The sequence below is a fragment of the Eptesicus fuscus genome, chromosome 4, assembly GCF_027574615.1.
Source record: "Eptesicus fuscus isolate TK198812 chromosome 4, DD_ASM_mEF_20220401, whole genome shotgun sequence".
NCBI lineage: Eukaryota > Metazoa > Chordata > Mammalia > Chiroptera > Vespertilionidae > Eptesicus > Eptesicus fuscus.
In genome coordinates, this window is record NC_072476.1 from 2,366,741 (window position 1) to 2,384,204 (window position 17,464).

The 17,464-nt window shown below is 49.3% G+C and overlaps 1 protein-coding gene across 1 annotated transcript in view; it reads left to right on the forward strand.

Annotated features, from left to right (window-relative positions):
- Window positions 1–7,767: 7,767 nt before the first annotated feature.
- Window positions 7,768–17,464, forward strand: part of VWA3A (von Willebrand factor A domain containing 3A) — a 57,535-nt gene continuing 47,838 nt past the window's right edge. Inside the window, exons 1-2 of the mRNA XM_054714412.1 lie at window positions 7,768–7,869; window positions 13,035–13,158. Coding sequence (XP_054570387.1) covers window positions 7,856–7,869; window positions 13,035–13,158 — 138 coding nt within the window. The 5' untranslated portion in view covers window positions 7,768–7,855. The remainder of the gene's footprint in view (window positions 7,870–13,034; window positions 13,159–17,464) is intronic.

Genomic DNA, 17,464 nt, shown 5'->3' on the forward strand with positions numbered 1-17,464 from the left:
CATTTTCTTATGGTGCTCAACTATCCCAGTTTGCCCAAGACAGGGATTTCCCGGACACAAGACTTTCAGTGCCTTAACTGAGAAAGTTCAGGTAAACAGGGATAACTTGTTCACCCAGTCTTTGCACCATCCAAACCTTACCCTGGCTCATAACACGGATGAGAGGTGTTGGAAGAGTTCTATAAGCCTCTTAGTGAATAGGTCAACTGGAAATTGTAATGGTGGATTTACACTGAACTAAGTTAGGGGGGCACTTTCCCTTCTCTTTGGTAAGACTTGATAAAAAGGCAACAGACTGGCTCTCAAACCAATAACATGGATTCAAAAATACCTTACTGTTACCTAGTCTCCCACCAATTCTATGCTAGCCACTCTATGAGAAGATTATAGAAAACACCAAGACTGGGGGTTTCTTTTAAACAAAGTCAATACTTTTGGGTCACAGTTACCCAGCCACAAAGTAAAAATAGTTGTAAGTGATGCTAAAGATAGAACGCATAACGCCACATTAACTTTAGAATCTTGGTTCTTTTTCTAGCAGGAGAAAATACTAGTGATATTATCAAGCACAAATCAGCCCCAGTTCCACAGGCTAAGACCACCCAAAATTGAATTTCAAGTTTTTCATGAGACTTAGAAAATTTCAGAGCTGGAGGAAATCTGCAAGAGCTTGCTCAGCACTTCCATTTTCCAGATCCGAGACTCAGAGAAGCTTCTTGGCTGTGGCAACGTCACACAACTAGGTTTCAGCAGGACACTCAGCACAGGACAGAATGCCTTTGACAGGCAGGCCTTGGACAGCTGTTCGAACCCGATAGCCACTTGACCCAGCCTTCCTTCAACTAGTCATCTACTGCAGTCCATCCAAAATCATTTCTGCCCAAATAATCTTAACCAACGAAAGCATATGGTTCCAGTTCCTGTCATTCCCATCTGCAGGCTGAAGCCCAAACGTCTTTAGCACAGCATGGAAAACCCTTCACGGTCTGGCTTCAGGCTCTCTGTCTTTGTTCCCACCACTCTCTCTCCACTGACAAACCTGGTCATTCTTTCACTACACCTCTGTCTATCTTGACTGTGTCTATACTACCTGCTCCTTGCAGTTTTCCCTAATCCCTCCTGTATTTAAATTATATTTAATTTTTTGTGCTTTTTCTTTTGCTTATACCTCTGTAACAGAACTTAATAGAGGGGAATAGGCTGCTTGGATTCAAACCTCAGTTCCACAATTCTTGTTGTGGAACCCATAATAAATCACTTAGCCTCTGTGCGCCTTGGTTTTCTCATCTGCAGAATGGGGCTAATAGTACCTACATCATAGTGTTATTGTTGGTTTAAATGAGATAAAGCATGGAAAATGCCTGGAATGTAATAAGCGTTCAAATGCCAAAGCTGTTATTATTAAACTAGAGGTCCAGTGCACGAAATTAGTCCACAGGGCGGGGGGGGGGGGGTAGGGTGTCCCTCAGCCCAGCCTGCACCCTCTCCAATCTGGGACCCCTCAAGGGATATGATCACCCCCTAACTGGGATATGATCACTCCCCTGCCAGCCTGATTGATGCCTAACTGCTCCCCTGCCAGCCTGTTTGCCCCTAACTGCTCTTCCCTGCAGGCCTGGTCACCCCTAACTACCCTCCCCTGCAGGCTTGGGTCCCTCCCAACTGCCCTTCCCTGCAGGCCTGGTCGCCCCCAACTTTCCTCCTCTGCTGGCTTGGTCACCCCTAACTGCCCTCCCCTGCAGGTTTGATCGCCCCCAACTGCCCTCCCCTGCTGGCCTGATCGCCCACAACTGCCCTCCCTTGCAGTCCTGGTCCCTCCCAGTTGCCTTCCCCTGTTGGCCATCTTGTGTCCACATGGGGGCAGGATCTTTGACCACATGGGGGCAGCCATCTTGTGTGTTGGAGTGATGGTCAATCTGCATATTACTCTTTTATTAGATAGGATAGAGGCCTGGTGCACGGGTGGGGCTGGCTGGTTTGCCCTGAAGGGTGTTCTGGATCAGGGAGGGGGTTCCCTTGGGGTGTGAGGCAGCCTGGGTGAGGGGCCTGTGGTGGTTTACAGGCTGGCCACACCCCCCGGCGACCCAAGCGGAGGCCCTGGTGTCTGGGGTTTATTTATCTTCTACAATTGAAACTTTGTAGCCTGGAGCGGAGCCAAGCCTTCTGCTTGCTCCGTGGCAGCAGCCATTTCTGTTGGGATTTTTGTATCTTCTATAACTGAAACTTTGTAGCCTTGAGTGGAGGCATGGGCCTGCCAGGGTGTGCTGAAAGCTTGGCTTCCTCCATCACCCGGGGCAATCCTAGCCTACTGCTCTTTCCAGCTCCGTGGCTGCTGCCATTTCTGTTTGGATTTGTTTACCTTCTATCATTGAAACTTTGTAGCCTTGAGTGGAGGCCTAGGCCGGCAAGGCAGGCGGAAAGTTTGGCTTCCTCCATTGCCTGGGAAACCCAAGCCTCCCTCCTGCTCTCTGTGGCCATGGCCATCTTGGTTGGGTTTATTTGCATATTCGCTCCTGATTGGCTTGTGGGCATGGCTTGTGGGTATAGTGGAGTGATGGTTAATTTGCATATTGCTTTTTTATTAGATAGGATACTTCTCTATAACTAGATTGTAAACTCTTAAATGCAAGGAATGTGGCTTTCTCATGTTCCCTAGAGACCTGTCATAGAATGCTTTACTCATGAATTGAGTTATCATAACTCAAGAGGGTTGTAAAGGAGAAGCATGAAACTCATGGAGGTCTGAAGGGTCCAGTCATCCTCTAGAGTTGCTTTGGGGGACTTCTTTCTCATCACAAAGGCTCGCCTCGAGCAGCCAGTGTGCGGTCCTTCCTGGTAAGGATCTGGCTGTGTGATATGCCAGTCTCACTGACCTCCTCAAGGTACTTCTGTAGACTCGACACCTTCCTATTGAATTCACCGCGTGCTACTGTTGACAGGACCAGCATGCTGTGAGCTCCCTGTGGATCCCGAGACTCTGGAGGTTTCTTCGAGCTTGTGGGTTCTCCATGATCTTGAAACAATACATTAGTTATGTTTCATAAAGACTTGGTTTGGTCTGCCACAGTGGTTTTAACTATTTCTGCTAAAAGCAGTGGACTTAAAAATTTGAAATCATTTTAGATGCAGTTATAAGTCCGTAAAATTAATGCTCTGTCCTCACTCTGGCACTCTTCAAATAGTTGATTTAGTTGTCTAAGACCATTCAAGAATCTTCCTAAATTGAGAAGTAAAAACTCATTCCTTTACATTGCTTTGTTCTCCGGGGAAAAATACAAATGTAGTTGAAGAATCAATCCAAGAAAATCCTTGCCTTTATCCATAATAAATTGCTTGAGGGGGAAAAATAATCCACATATCTAAGGAAGCTTTTAACTACATCACCTATGTATCTTGCTAATGTAGTGAGTAGCAAATGGACTCGAGTTGCAGTCTCACCTCCACTCATGCCTCATTCTGTTTCCAGGGTCACCATACTATTTCTTGTCCTAAGTGTTGGTGTGGAGGACATTACCATGGCCCTAAACAGGACAAAACAATTTTTTTTCGTTAACACATCTGTAATTATATTTTTATTGATTTTTTAAAGAGGAAGGGAGAGAGGGAAACATCACTGTAACAGGGAAACATCCGTTGGCTGCCTCCTGCATGCCCACTACTGGGAATCAAACTGGCAACTCTTGGGTGCATAGGTGCAACCATCTGAGCCACACTAACCAGGGCACCTGTAATTATTTTTAATGAGTATAGGAAATTAAAGTTTCCTCCCCTCAATCCACTCTCCAGACAGTAATTAGGTATATATATCTTGTTCAGTTTTAACAGAAGCAAGATCATTATACAGATCTGCCACTACTTTCTTCTTAAACATATCTTTGTCAGGAAATACAGAACTTCGTTTTAATTGGGCTGTAACTATATATATATCTTGCTCTGTTAGTGTATATTTAGGTTGTTTTCAAGTTTTTGTTATTACAAATAATGCTGCTGTGAACCTACACCTTAGATAACAGAAACTTCCCAAATATCATCGTAACCTGAAATTCTAATTGAAGCTTATCAACTACTCTTTAAGGCAATTCATCTTTTTAAAAGCACTATGGTTAAGAAATAGTGTCATTCATTAAAATGAGCTGTTGTGGCTCAGTGGTTGTGTCATGCACCTGACAGGTTACCAGTTCGATTCTCTGTCTGGGCACATTCCCAGGTTTTGGGCTGGGTCCCCAGTAGGGGGCACGCAGGAGGTGGCCAATTGATCTTTCTCATCAATGTTACTGTCTTTCCATCTCCCTTCTCTAAAAAATAAAAATATTGGCATTCATTAAAAGTTTGGAGAAATAAATGAACATTAAGTTCATGTTATGTGCTTTTCCATATGCTATCTTACTGTATCCTCTGCCTGTGGAGTAGGAGGAAGAATTTTATAGACTAGAAAAACTATGGATCAGAAGGGTGAACAATTAGACTCCTCAACAAAAGAGTGCACTGCTACTGCTTGATCACCAATCTATATATATATGAAAGGCTAATATGCTGTGTCCCTCTGACGCGCACTGACCACCAAGGTACAGACGCTCAATCTATATATATATAAAAGGCTAATATGCTGTGTCCCTCTGATGCGCACTGACCACCAAGGTACAGACGCTCAACACAGGAGCTGCCTTGATGCGCACTGGCCATTTGCAAAGAAACAGCACCATGTACCTGGTGCCAACAAAACACGGCTCCTCCCAAGTGGGACAGAGGCCCCGCCACCACCCTGAGCAACAGCCCACCAAGTTGCAGCCAACGCTGTGGAGACCCCATCGCGCAAGATGCAGCCCACAGCCCTGCCCATCCTGGAAATGGTCGCTGTGGGCACCAGGTAATGACATCACATAGTAACGCCCAGCTTCCTCTCCCTAGAGACTAGCCTCCTTGGAGTTTCTTCAGCCCAAGAACACGACTTGCCTCTATAGCCAGATGCAAACATTTTACACTTTAACCAAATGTCTGTGCAGCGTTTTCCCATGCCTCATCTCATTTGATCCTCACAGAAGTCCTGGAGTAGGTAGATAGGAGACTCGGTGGAATCCTTTTTTTTTTTTTTTCATTAGCTGGGAAATGGAGATTTGGAAAGTTTAGAAACTTGCCCCAACTGAAAAGAAGAAAGAAATGGTGGATCTTGAAAATGACTTCAGAATATAGTCAAACACTGCTACAGTTAAATATTTTACCCTTTGTTCTTCCTGCGTGATCTACAATAATTGCTTCGTGTTGATATTTACTGCTGTGTTGCTGACAATTACCTGGAAGAGAAATTGGGTGCTTCAATGGGGTGGGAAAAAGTTTAGCTACATCAGAAAGCCGGTCTAATTGAGCAAGTTTATTCTAGCTACACTAATAAAAGAAACATGCAAATTGACCGTCACTCCTCCACACCCACCAGCCAATCAGGAGTGAGTATGCAAATTAACCTAACAAAGGTGGCTGCGGCCATGGAGCTGGACCGAGCAGGAGGCTTGGGTTGCCCCTGGCGATGGAGGAAGCCATGCTTCCCGCCCACCCTGGCTTCTGCTCAAGGAGGGGCTGGGAGCCTGGGTCAGGGAGGGGGGGTGATGTGGCCAGCCTGAAAACGGCCCTCAGCCCCTTACCCAGGCTGGCCATGCCCCCATGGGGTGAGGGTCCCCGCTGGGGGGCATGGCCAGCCTGCAAATAGCCATCAGCCCCTCACCTAGACTGGCCAGGCACCCCAGCAAGGACCCCCACCCTGAAGGGGGTGTGGCCAGCTTGAAAACAGTCCTCAGCCCCTCACCCAGGCTGGCCACATCCCCCCAGTGAGGACCCTCAGCCCATGGGGGTGTGGCTGGCCTGCGAACCACCACAGGCCTCTCACCCAGGCTGCCCCAAGAGAACTCCCACCCTGATCCAGGAATTTTGGTGGGACACAAACATTCAGACCATAGCAAATACATTTGAGACAATGGTACCAGGTTAGCGCTCCTAAATGAAGACCAGAGATCATTTGACCTTGATCAGGTACCAAGAACCTAAGGTAAGAGAAAGAGACGTTCCTACTGTGCTTCAGTCCCTTACCGAAAGGGGTAGAGAACACAACGGGGCAGGGGAACTGGCTGTGCTCAGCAGAGGTCTCGCAGAACGCTCACAGCCTCGCTCAGAACCGGGAGCCGCCCGGCCCTCACGTCCGCAGAGCGGCGGCAGCCAGCAAGGATTGGTGAGTCTGCCTCCCCTCCGTCTCCGCGGACCTTTTTGTCGGACCCGGCCCACCTGCACCCAGGTAACTGGAATAAAAATCTCTTTGGATACAATATGGCCTCGTGTTCCAGGTGCAGGGTCCGGCCCACTCGGAACCTCTCACTCACTGGTGCATGGGCCGTGGTGAGCCGTGTGCGGTCTGCGGGCGGCTGGGCAGGATGGAGCGGGACAAGCTTTCCTCGTGGCCGGTTGCCCAGCCTGAAAATCTGACTGCTTTATCCATCCGCTCAGGCTCATCCTTGTGTGTGTCCGGGAAGCCCAGGCGGAAAACAAGCAGTGACCACGACTTTGCGATACTGGGCTTTACTTTTGTAAAATGCCGAAAGCCTGGCCGTGTGGTTGAGTGGTTGGCGTCATCTGTGCGCCGAGAGCTCTCGGGTTTGATGCCGTCAGGGCACAGGCTCCAGTCACAGGCTGACCCCGGAGGGGCATGCAGGAGGCAGCCCGTGCAGGCAGCTCCCATCACTGTCTGTCTCCCTCCCTCTTCCTCTCTCTAAAATCACTAAGTCTGGTCCGAGCGGCTGTGCACTGACCCGGGAACCAAGAGGTCCCGGTTCGGTTCCCAGTCAGGGCAGGGGCTGGGTTTGGGACTCGATCCTCAGCAGGGGTGTGCAGGAGGATGTTTCTCTCTCTCCCCCTCCCCTAAAATCAATAAAAACATTTAACAATCAGTAACATTTAAAAGCACACACGCACCTGTGTACTCAGGAGCAAAGGAAGTTGAGGGTGGTTAACTGTGTCTCAGCCCAGTGTCTCCAAAAACGGGCTCAAAGCGAGGCCCCCCCCCGCCCCCGGGACGGCCGGGACCCACCGTCCACGGAGTAGCCGCCGGCGGCTGGTGGCTCTCGGCCCTGCAGGTGCCCGAAGGCCCGGTGACACCGGCTGCGGCCCGGTGCTGCGCAGCCGGGAGGGTCTGTTTCGGACCCGCCTCTGAGGGTCTCCACGCACCGGGACTCCCGCCGGCGGCGTGAGCCCCAAATTACCACCTTCCGGGCCCAGAAAGGGGGGCGGCGGTTCCAGAAATGGCCCCGACCCTCCGCGAGGACAGGCCGGGCCAGGGCGGCCCCTCCTCCTCCCCGGGGCGGGCGCTGCGTCATAACCCCCGGCCCCGGCAGCGGTCGGCCCGGCTCCGGAGGGAGCGTGTGTTCCTCGCCGGCGGCCAGCGGGCTGGAAGGCACCCGGTTTGGGAACCGTCGCAGTAGCCGCTCCCCTGAGGCCAGGAGGCCCCGAGCCGCTGGGCCACAGCCCGGCTCTGCGGTGCGGCTGCCGGGCTCCCCGCCCCGGGCCTGGGCCGCGCCCGGTCCTCTCCGCTCCCTCCGCCGGCAGCGCGCGCGGGGCTCTGCCGACCTGAGCGGGTCGCCGGCCGGTGCCTCCCGGTTCCCAGGCCTTCGGAGGCCGAGCGCGGAGCGCCCCGGGAGGCGCTTCCCAGAGCCGCGGGCCCCGCCCCGCCCCGCCCCCGGCTGCGGCGCCGCCGTTGCCTTGGAGACCAGCGGACGCTTCCCGGCCGGGCCCGCTCCGTTCCGCGCTTGGAAGAGCGTAAGGGAACCAGAGCCGAGTCCTGCGGTTGCAGGCTCTTCTCCCGGAGACGGAGACGTGAATGGAGACAGTCAGGTGAGGCCAGGGGCTGCCCCAGGCGGTCAGGGAGGGCGGGGGGCGCTAAGCTCTGGACAGAGGAAGTTTGGGGAGCCCCGGCCTTAAGCATCTGCCCCCTCCATGCAGGCACTGTGCCAGGGGTCGGGGCGCTACAGTGACAAGGAAGAGGCTAGTCGGGAAGGACACTGACAACTTGGTGTGAAAGAGGGGTGTGGGTGGCGATTGGAGGACACTATTTTCTCACTGGGACCGGGGGGGGGGGCAGCAAATGGGGTTCAGGAGAGACTCCCTGAGTTTTCTTGTCAAACAGAAATGGCAAAGGACATTTCTAGAAGTTGTTCCAACTTGAGCAAAGAAAGGCATAAATAACAAGGGGTGCGCAAGCGCGCCAGGGACCCTGGGAGGATGAGAGAGGGGGTAGAGGGGTAGAGGGCCAGAGCCTGACGGGGTGGGAAGACCTGCAAGGCAGGTTCCCGGGGTCCCCCAGGGCCTGGGGCCCCATGGCTGGTCTGACGGGCAGCAAGGCGAGCAGTCCTGCCTGTTGGAAAGATGGGTCCAGCAGCGGAATGTAAAATGGGGTGGGGGGGCGCAGGAGAGAGGTTATTTGGCAGGGAAACAGCGCCAACCCGGGGTGCCTTTCTTTTGGATAAACGTTTAGGAGACTGAGATGCAGCTGTTAGCACAACAGGAAGTTAGCTGGGCGCCTTTTACCCCCCACTCAGGGCTCCCTCTCCCCTTAACCAAGGTCCATTCTGGATGTTCTCTTCCTGTCATCATCCCCCCGAGTGAGGTGGCCCACCCTTGTCCAAGCTCGACCTGTCCTGAGTCCATTTATTCAACAAATGTTTGGGGGGAGCTACTATGACCTAGGCCTTGTTTTTTTGCAAAAGCATTCTAGCTTCCAACCTAAGTCCCTGTCCCCGCGGGTCTTACCTCCCGTGGGTTTGTGAGGAGACACAGTAAACACCATTAGCTGATGGGGCCTGCTCAGGATTAAAGGAAGTGGGCACTGCTCTGAGGTGGGCGCTCAAAACAGGCCTCCCTGGTGAGGTCTCCTTGGACCGGCGGGAGGGCTGTGTGCCCTGCACCTCGGCCTCCGCTCCCAGGCCGCGGTGAGTGTGCGCCCGTCAGGAGGTGCTTGGAGAGGCTGCGTTTCCCTGGCACCTGGCAGCTTCCAGGGCCCTTTCACAGTCTCCGTCTTACTGGGTCCCCTTGGCGACCGGTTGAAGTAGGCAGGGCGGTGAGTCATCCCCTTTCCATTCTGCGGAGAAAGGAACAGAAGTCCAGGGCTCTTCCAAGCACACACGCTGCACCCCTCCGCCACCGGCCCACACAGGGCACCCCGAATCCAGCCCTGCAGGCCTCTGAGCTCACTAGGGGGAGCCTGTCCCTGGAATGGAGCAGAGACCCCGGGGTCCACCCTTTATGAGGTGTTGCTTTTCAGCAGCGTTCCTCTGCCCTAAGTCTCCCAGCAGTGCGTACTGAGGTGAAGCCAGCTGTGTTGTTTGAGACAAGGCCCATTATCCTGGCACTTCCCTAAAGACAAAGCACCCCCTGAGTCAAGGATTCAAGACCCAGAAGAGAAAAGCGAGTTGCCACACCATCGTTAGGCGATTGAATGACTTCATGGAAGGCACGCTCGTGTTCAAGCTGCGTCTCCACGGGGAGTTTCTCACTTGCTAGAAGTTGCCAATATATATATATTTTTTTATTGCAAATAGCAGAAACTCCAGTGAGCTAACTCAAGCCAAAAAGGTTGGGAATTATAAAGAACATGGTCTCTCAGGTACCTCATGGGAGCTGAGAGCAGGAGGGGAAGTCAGTTCTCACAAGTGCTTGGGATCAGTAATGAGAAATTTAAGCCCTCAGGCAGTTTCACAATCTCCTCCTCTCCCCTCACCTCCCATCCCAAATATTTATCATCTGTGGTCCCTGCTCTCATGTCAGTTACAACCTAGTGGAGAGAGAGACACCAATGCTTCGGAATCACACTAGTGTGTCATTCTAAACGAAGACAAGTCTCTGAAAGGAAGGGACGCGTCCTCTGAGTTTCTGTAACACAAAGGAACCTGCAGGAGAGGGAGGTGCTCAGGAAGACTTGCCAAGGAAGTGATATCTGAGCTGAAATTTCGAGGAGGAGAAGGTTGGGAGAAGAAGCTCCAGAGCAGAGACAGCACATCAGAAGGCCCTGTGGTTAGCCCTGGCTGGTTTGGCTCAGTGGATAGAGCATTGGCCTGCAGACTGAAGGGTCCCGGGTTTGATTCCAGTCAAGGGCACGTGCTCAGGTTGGGGCTCGATCCCTAGTATGGGGTGTGCAGGAGGCAACCGATCAATGATTATCATCATTGATGTTTCTGTCTCTCTCTCCCTCTCCATTCCTCTCTGAAATCAATAAAAAATATATATTTCAAAGGCCCTGTGGTTAAGGAACTGTAGCACCCGGGAATGGAAGGGAAAGCCGTGGTGAAGTGGGAAAGCTGGAGAGGTAGGCAGGTCAGGTCGCAGCCAGACCATGCGAGGCCTCAGATGCCACTGGATCTTACTCTTCGTCCTAGAAATGAAGGGGAGTCTTGGAACAGTTTTAAGCAGGAGAGAGAAGCATGACATTGGATTTGTGTCCTTAAACGATCACTTGAGCTTTCGTAAGGAGAACATGTTGGAGACAAGGAGGCCAGTTAGGGGCTAGTGACGTTGTCTCTGGCAGCGGTGACTGGCCTGGACAAGAGGAATGTCAGTGGAGACAGATGAGTGGACAGAGGGATTGGACATGGGGCATGAGGGGTCAAGAACAAGTCCTAGGTTTCTGACTCAGAGGTAGATGGGTGGTGATTCTTTTCTCCAAACTAAATAATAAAGAGGACAGATGGCCTTCCTTTGTACAGAGTGTGACTCGGTCTTGGCCATGTTGAGTGTGACATCCTCCGGATGGAAGTGTCCAGTGTCAGTGACCAGCCGGGTCTGGAGCCACGGTGGGCCTGGGCTTTGGACACCCAACTGGGAGTCACTGTTGTGTAGGTAATAGTTGAAGCCATGGACAAGGATAAGATTGCCCAGGAAAAGAGGACGTTCTTGAATTCGCCTGGAGGGACACTCAGTAGTGGAGGAGGAGCCTGCATAGGAGACGGAGAAGGTGCGCGGAGAGAGAGGAGGGAGCCCCGAGAGAGCGGCCACGGAAGCCAGGCAGGCAGTGGCCACGAACTCCGCTTTTCCCTGAAGACCAGCTTGCCCTGCTTCCGATGCTGCCCAGAGAATCCCGGATCCGTGGACCACCGAGTCAACGAGCTGAGAGAGGCTGTGGCTCAGCCCTCTGAGTGCAGGTGTGGTTCGCAGAGAAAAAATCAATCTTATCTCAGTATTTCCTTCCCCATCTTCTCAAAATCGCTACCGTCACTTGCTGTCCCCTCTTTCTCGTGCAGCCTTCCCCATACTCTTAACATGGCCACCTCCTTTTCATCCTTCAGGAAGGTCTAGCTCAGCCAGCATGGCTTAGTGATTGAGCGTCCATCTATGAACCAGGAGGTCATGGTTTGATTCCCAGTCAGGGTACATGCCCTGGTTGTGGGCTCCATCCCCGTTCGGGTTTGTGCAAGAGGCAGCCGATCAATGATCCTCTCTCATTATTGGTGTTTCTATTTCTCTCTCCCTCTTCCTTCCTCTCTGAAGTCAATAAAAATATATTTAGCCCTAGCCAGTTTGGCTCAGTGGATAGAGCGTTTGGCCTGCAGACTGAAAGGTCCCGGGTTCAATTCCACTCAAGGGCATGTACCTTGGTTGCGGGCACATCCCCAGTGGGAGGCGTGCAGGAGGCAGCTGATGGATGTTTCTCTCTCATCGATGTTTCTAACTCTCTGTCCCTCTCCTTCCTCTCTGTAAAAAATCAATGAAATATATTTAAAAATACATATGTATTTAAAAATAAGGTTGAAGCTCAAGAGATGCCTTCACTGACCACCTTCCTCATTATTCTCTCCCCTGCCATCCTGTTTACCTCCTTCAGAGCCTTTCCGAAATCTGTGATGAAGGTCGTTCATTTTAACCTCAGTCCTCCCCCTAGAAGGACAAGTCTAGCTCAGTGACTCTCCGCGGGGGTGGAGTGTGCTCCCGGGACAACGTGGCACACCTTGGGGGTGGAGTGCTGCTGGCATGCAATAGGCAGGATGCTGCCAGGCACCCTGCAGTCTCCCAGTGGAGATGCAGTTTGACGACAGGACAGCCTCACCACAAGGAATTACCGGCCCAAATTGTCAGAAGGGCCAAGACTGAAAAGCCCTGTTGCCTTGTTCACCGTTCCATCCTCAGCACCTCGCACAAAGCCCATGCCTTGTAGGTGTCTGGTAAGTGTTTATCGGGGGGCTTAAAGGAGAGTTCAACTGTACATCGATCCACCGAGGCTGTTGTCTATGCATTGCCTTACCTCGTGCCTTCTATTAGTAAAACCATACAATTTTTTCCTCTTAGTTAGAATTTTTAACTCTTAGAACCTTAAATTTTAGATGACAAGTAAGTACTTAACATTTCTCAGATTAGCAATCCATTCACATTTTTAAGAGATATAATTCAAATAAAATACACAACATATTCATTAATAGATTCAAACCTATCTTCTAGATTCTCTAATAAAAATCCAAAAGTAGGCAAACAGATTAATATTTCAATATCCTGTTATTTCAAAATACCTAGATATTTAATAATTTTTACTATTTAACCCAGCAAACTCCAACGTTTTAAGTTACCAAAGACTTTTCCTCCCTAGGAAAATAAGCATTGGGCATTTTTCTAATAAAACAACGAGTGTTTTCATAATAAAACATTGGGTGTTTCTATAATGGCTATACACACTAGTCATGATAACAAGGTTAAGATGACAACATCGGGGAAATTCCCGGGAAGCAGCATCTGGGATTTTGTAAATAAAACAATAGTAATATCCTGCTCCTGGGAGCCGGAGGGGCACACCCGCCCTGAAGGGAGGCGGGTGAATGGCCGCGGCACTGGCTCAGGCCTCAGGCTTCCGTTTCCCACCAGAACCACAGGACGGACGTCCTCAGGAGCCTGGGCTCCGCGTTTTGTCAGGCCCGACGGGAACCCTCCCAGTGACTAGACAGAAATGAACTGTCCCCCGAGGCACTGCCAGCTGGGGTGGCGGTCCGGGCTGGGGCCCTGATCGAGTCCCTGTTCCGCAGCATGAAGAGGAACACGGACAGGGATCCAAAGAAGCAGCCGACCCAGGAGGACGTCAGAGGGCTGGGCCGGCACCCAGACAACGGCCTGCTGGTCACACACATTAACCAGACACAGGACTTACTGGTAAGAACCTTCGGGCTTTCACGGAGTCACAGTGTTTGCAGGTCCTGGTGAGGGAGTGCAGAATGTGTCCGACTCTGAGAGTTTCGTCTCTTCTCGTCGGATCCCAGGACCAAAGAAGATGAGTTCGGCATTCACTCTGTCTCCTGCCTTTAGAAACGACTGGAGACTGTGTGTCCGTAGGCGTTGAGTTCTCGTGGCATGCCATGGAGTGTCCAGCGCATGTGAAGAGCACTGTCCATGTGACCAAAGCCTGAAGTCGAAGAAATTGAATTCCAAATTTCCCCTCCTGAGATTTGGGTTTTTTAGAATTCTCTAAAATCTAGATCTAGCCCTAACTGGTTTGGCTTAGTGGATGGAGCGTCGGCCTGCGGACTAAAGGGTCCCAGGTTCGATTCCAGTCAAGGGCATGTACCTTGGTTGTGGGCACATCCCCAGTGGGGGCTGTGCAGGAGGCAGCTGATCGATGTTTCTCTCTCATTGTTGTTTCTAACTCTCTATCCTTCTCCCTTCCTCTCTGTAAAAAATCAATAAAATATATATTTTTTTAAAATCTAGATCTAAAAGGCAGTGTCACCAACTGCTATTGGAGCAAGAGCGTTATGGCAGAAGAATTAACTGTTAGGATAACCAGGACTGTGGTTTTAGGCTGACCCTCAATGTGTGAGCCATCTTCCCATTTTAAGTTATGCTCCTTTAAAATACAGTTGCTGTGCCCTACAGTCAAAGTCCAGAATGTATTTGAGTGAACCTTCAAGTACTTTTTGATTATTTATTTATTTGTTTGTTTTTGTTTTGTTTTTAATAATTTTGGCTTTCAGATTTTAAGTTCCATTGTACATTAAAGAAAATTAGCTTTCAACCTTTCACACCAGAATCTCTGTTCCCAGTGTATAGAGCCTGGAGCATAACGCAGTAAAGAAAGGAGATTATTTAATGAATAGTCATTCGTGAGGCCAGTGAGTGAAAACACAATGTGACTTTCACTCTTCACTCTGAGGCTTACCGTTTTGTAACCTCTCAGAGTGCGAGGCTGGGCCTATGTGACCCCTGCGGGTGGGATGTCCCAGGAAGTTCCACTCTTGGCTAGGATACTGCAGGGGTGAGGGGCCGACCGCGTGCACGGACTCCAGGAGTGGGACCTGGGAGATGTAAGAGGCCCGGGACTGCGCATTGTGTGGACGGAACCGGGTCCAGGATCAGACGGGCTGAGACAGCTACTTACAGGCTGCATTGCAAGAGAAACTTGCTTTACCTCCCTGAGCCCGTTTCTCTTCCCCTCTCTGACCCCTCAGGTTGCATTTCTCAGTCTCTCAGCTGCTGGCTTCGGTCTGGGTTTGGCCAATGGCATGCACCGGTGAGAGACGGGAAGGCAGGAGAAAGGAAGAGGCAGGGTATTTCAGCCCCTTGGTCCTTCTCCTAAGCCGCTGCAGCTGCAGTTCCACAGGTGCCCAGCCCCTTCTGATGTTTTCTTCTTTAAATTAAATGTTTATTGTTGAAAGTATTACATATGTCCCCCCCCCCCCATTGACACCTTCTAGCCCGCCCCCCCCCCCAGGCCTTCACAACCCTATTGGCTGTGTCTGTGGGTTATGCATTTATGCATACATGTTCTTTGGTTGATCTCTTCCCACCCACCCACCCTCCCCCGCCTTCCCTCTGGGATTCCACAGTCTGCTCCATGCTTCCATGTCCCTGGATCTATTTTGTTCATCAGTTTATTTTGTTCATTAGATGCCACACATGAATGAGACCATGTGATATTTGTGTTTCTCTGACTGGCTTATTTCACTTAGCATTATACTCTCCAGGTCCCTCTATGTTGTCTCAAAGGGTAAGAGATTCTTCTTTTTTACTGCTGCACAGTATTCCATAGTATAAATGTACCACAGCTTTTTTATCCACTCATCTACTGATGGACACTGGGGCTGTTTCCAGATCTTAGCTATTGTAGATTGTGCTGCTATGAACATAGGTGTACATATATCCTTTCTGACTGGTGTTTCAGGATTCTTAGGGTATATTACTAAAAGTGGGACCACTGGGTCAAAGGGCAGTTCCATTTTTATTTTTTTGAAGAAACTCTGTACTGTTCTCCACAGTGGCTGCACCAGTCTGCATTCCCACCAGCATTGCACAAGGGTTCCCTTCTCTCCACATCCTCACCAGCACTTGTCATTTGTTGATTTGTTGATGGTAGCCATTCTGACAGGTGTGAGGTGATACCTCATTGTCATTTTAATTTGCATCCCTCTGATGATCAGTGACTTTGAGCATTTTTGCATAAGTCTCTTGGCCATCTGTATGTCCACTTGTCCTTTGCCCATTTTTTTAAATTGATTTCAGAGAGAGATAGATAGAGATAGAGATAGAAAGAGAGAGAGAGAAAGAGAGAGAGAGAGAGAGAGTGAGAGAGAGAGAGAGAAAGAGAGAAACGCTCCTGCACACCTGGTACTGGGGATGGAGCCTGCAACCCGGGCATGTACCCATGACCGGAATCAAACCTGGGACCCTTCATTCTTCAGACCAACGCTCTATCCACTGAGCCAAACCACGTAGGGCTCCTTTGCCCATTTTTATTTTATTTTTATTTTTTTTTGTTATTTTATTTTTATTTTTTATTTTTTATTGAGGTATTATATGTGTACATATCTTACCATTACCCCCCCCACCCCACACCCAAACATGCCCACACCCCCCACAGTTTTGCGTCCATTGTTTATGCTTATATGCATGCATACAAGTCCTTCGTTTGATTTCATATCTCCCCCACCTCTCCCTAACTTTCCCCCTGTAATTTGAAAGTCTGTTTGATGCTTTACTGTCTCTGTATCTATCTTTTTGTTCATCAGTTTATAATGTTCTTTATTATCCATAAATGAGTAAGATCATGTGGTATTTTTCTTTCATTGACTGGCTTATTTCACTTAGCATAATGCTCTCCAGTTCCATCCAGGTTGCTGCAAATGATGAGAATTCCTTCTTTTTTATGGCAGCATAGTATTCCATTGTGTAGATGTACCACAGTTTTCTGATCCAGTCATCTGCTGACGGGCACCTAGGCTGTTTCCAAATCTTAGCTATGGTGAATTGTGCTGCTATGAACATAGTGGTGCATATATCCTTTCTGATTGGTGTTTCTAGTTTCTTCGGATATATTCCTAGAAGTGGGATTACTGGGTCAAATGGGAGTTCCATTTTCAGTTTTTTGTGGAAACTCCATACTGTTCTCCACAGTGGTTGCACAAGTCTGCATTCCCACCAGCAGTGCAAGAGGGTTCCTTTTTCTCCACATATTCGCCAGCACTTGTCGTTTGTTGATTTGTTGATGGTAGCCATTCTGACAGGTGTGAGATGGTACCTCATAGTTGTTTTGATTTGCATCTCTCGGATAATAAGTGACTTTGAACATGTTTTCATGTGTCTCTTGGCCTTCCTTCTGTCTTCTTTTGAAAATATTCTGTTTAGGTCTGTTGCCCATTTTTTTATTGGATCATTTATCTTCCTTTTATTAAGTTGCATAAGCTGCCTGTAGATGTTGGAGATTAAACCTTTATCAGTGATAGCATTTGCAAATATGTTCTCCCATGCAGTGGGCTTTCTTGTTGTTTTGTTGATTGTTTCTTTTGCTGTAAAAAAGCTTTTTATTTTGATGTAGTCCCATTTGTTAATTTTCTCTTTAGCTTCCATTACCCTAGGGGCAGTGTCAGTGAAGAATTTCTTTTGGCATATGTCTGAGATTTTGTTGCCTGTGGATTCCTCTAGTATTTTTATGGTTTCCCGTCTTATGTTTAAGTCCTGTATCCATTTTGAGTTTATTTTTGTCTATGGTGTAAGTTGGTGATCTAGTTTCATTCTTTTGCATGTATCTGTCCAATTTTCCCAACACCATTTATTGAAGAGACTGTCTTGACTCCATTGTATGTTCATGCCTCCTTTGTCAAATATTAATTGAGCATAGTGGTTTGGGTCGATATCTGGGTTCTCTCCTTTGCCCATTTTTAAATAGGGTTATGTATGTTCCTTTTATTAAGTTCTATGAGTTTCTTAAATATTTTGGATATTAACCCTTTATCAGATGTATCATTGCCAAATATGTTCCCCCAGACAGTGGTCTCCTTTTCATTTTGATGGTGGTTTCTTTTGCTGTGCAGAAGCTTTTTATTTTTATGTAGTCCCATTTATTTATTTTCTCCTTAGTTTCCCTTGCCTTAGAGATGTATCCATAAACATATTGCTACAAGAGATGGCTGAGATTTTGCTGGCTATGGTTTCTTCTAGGATTTTTATGGCTCCACAAGTTATATTT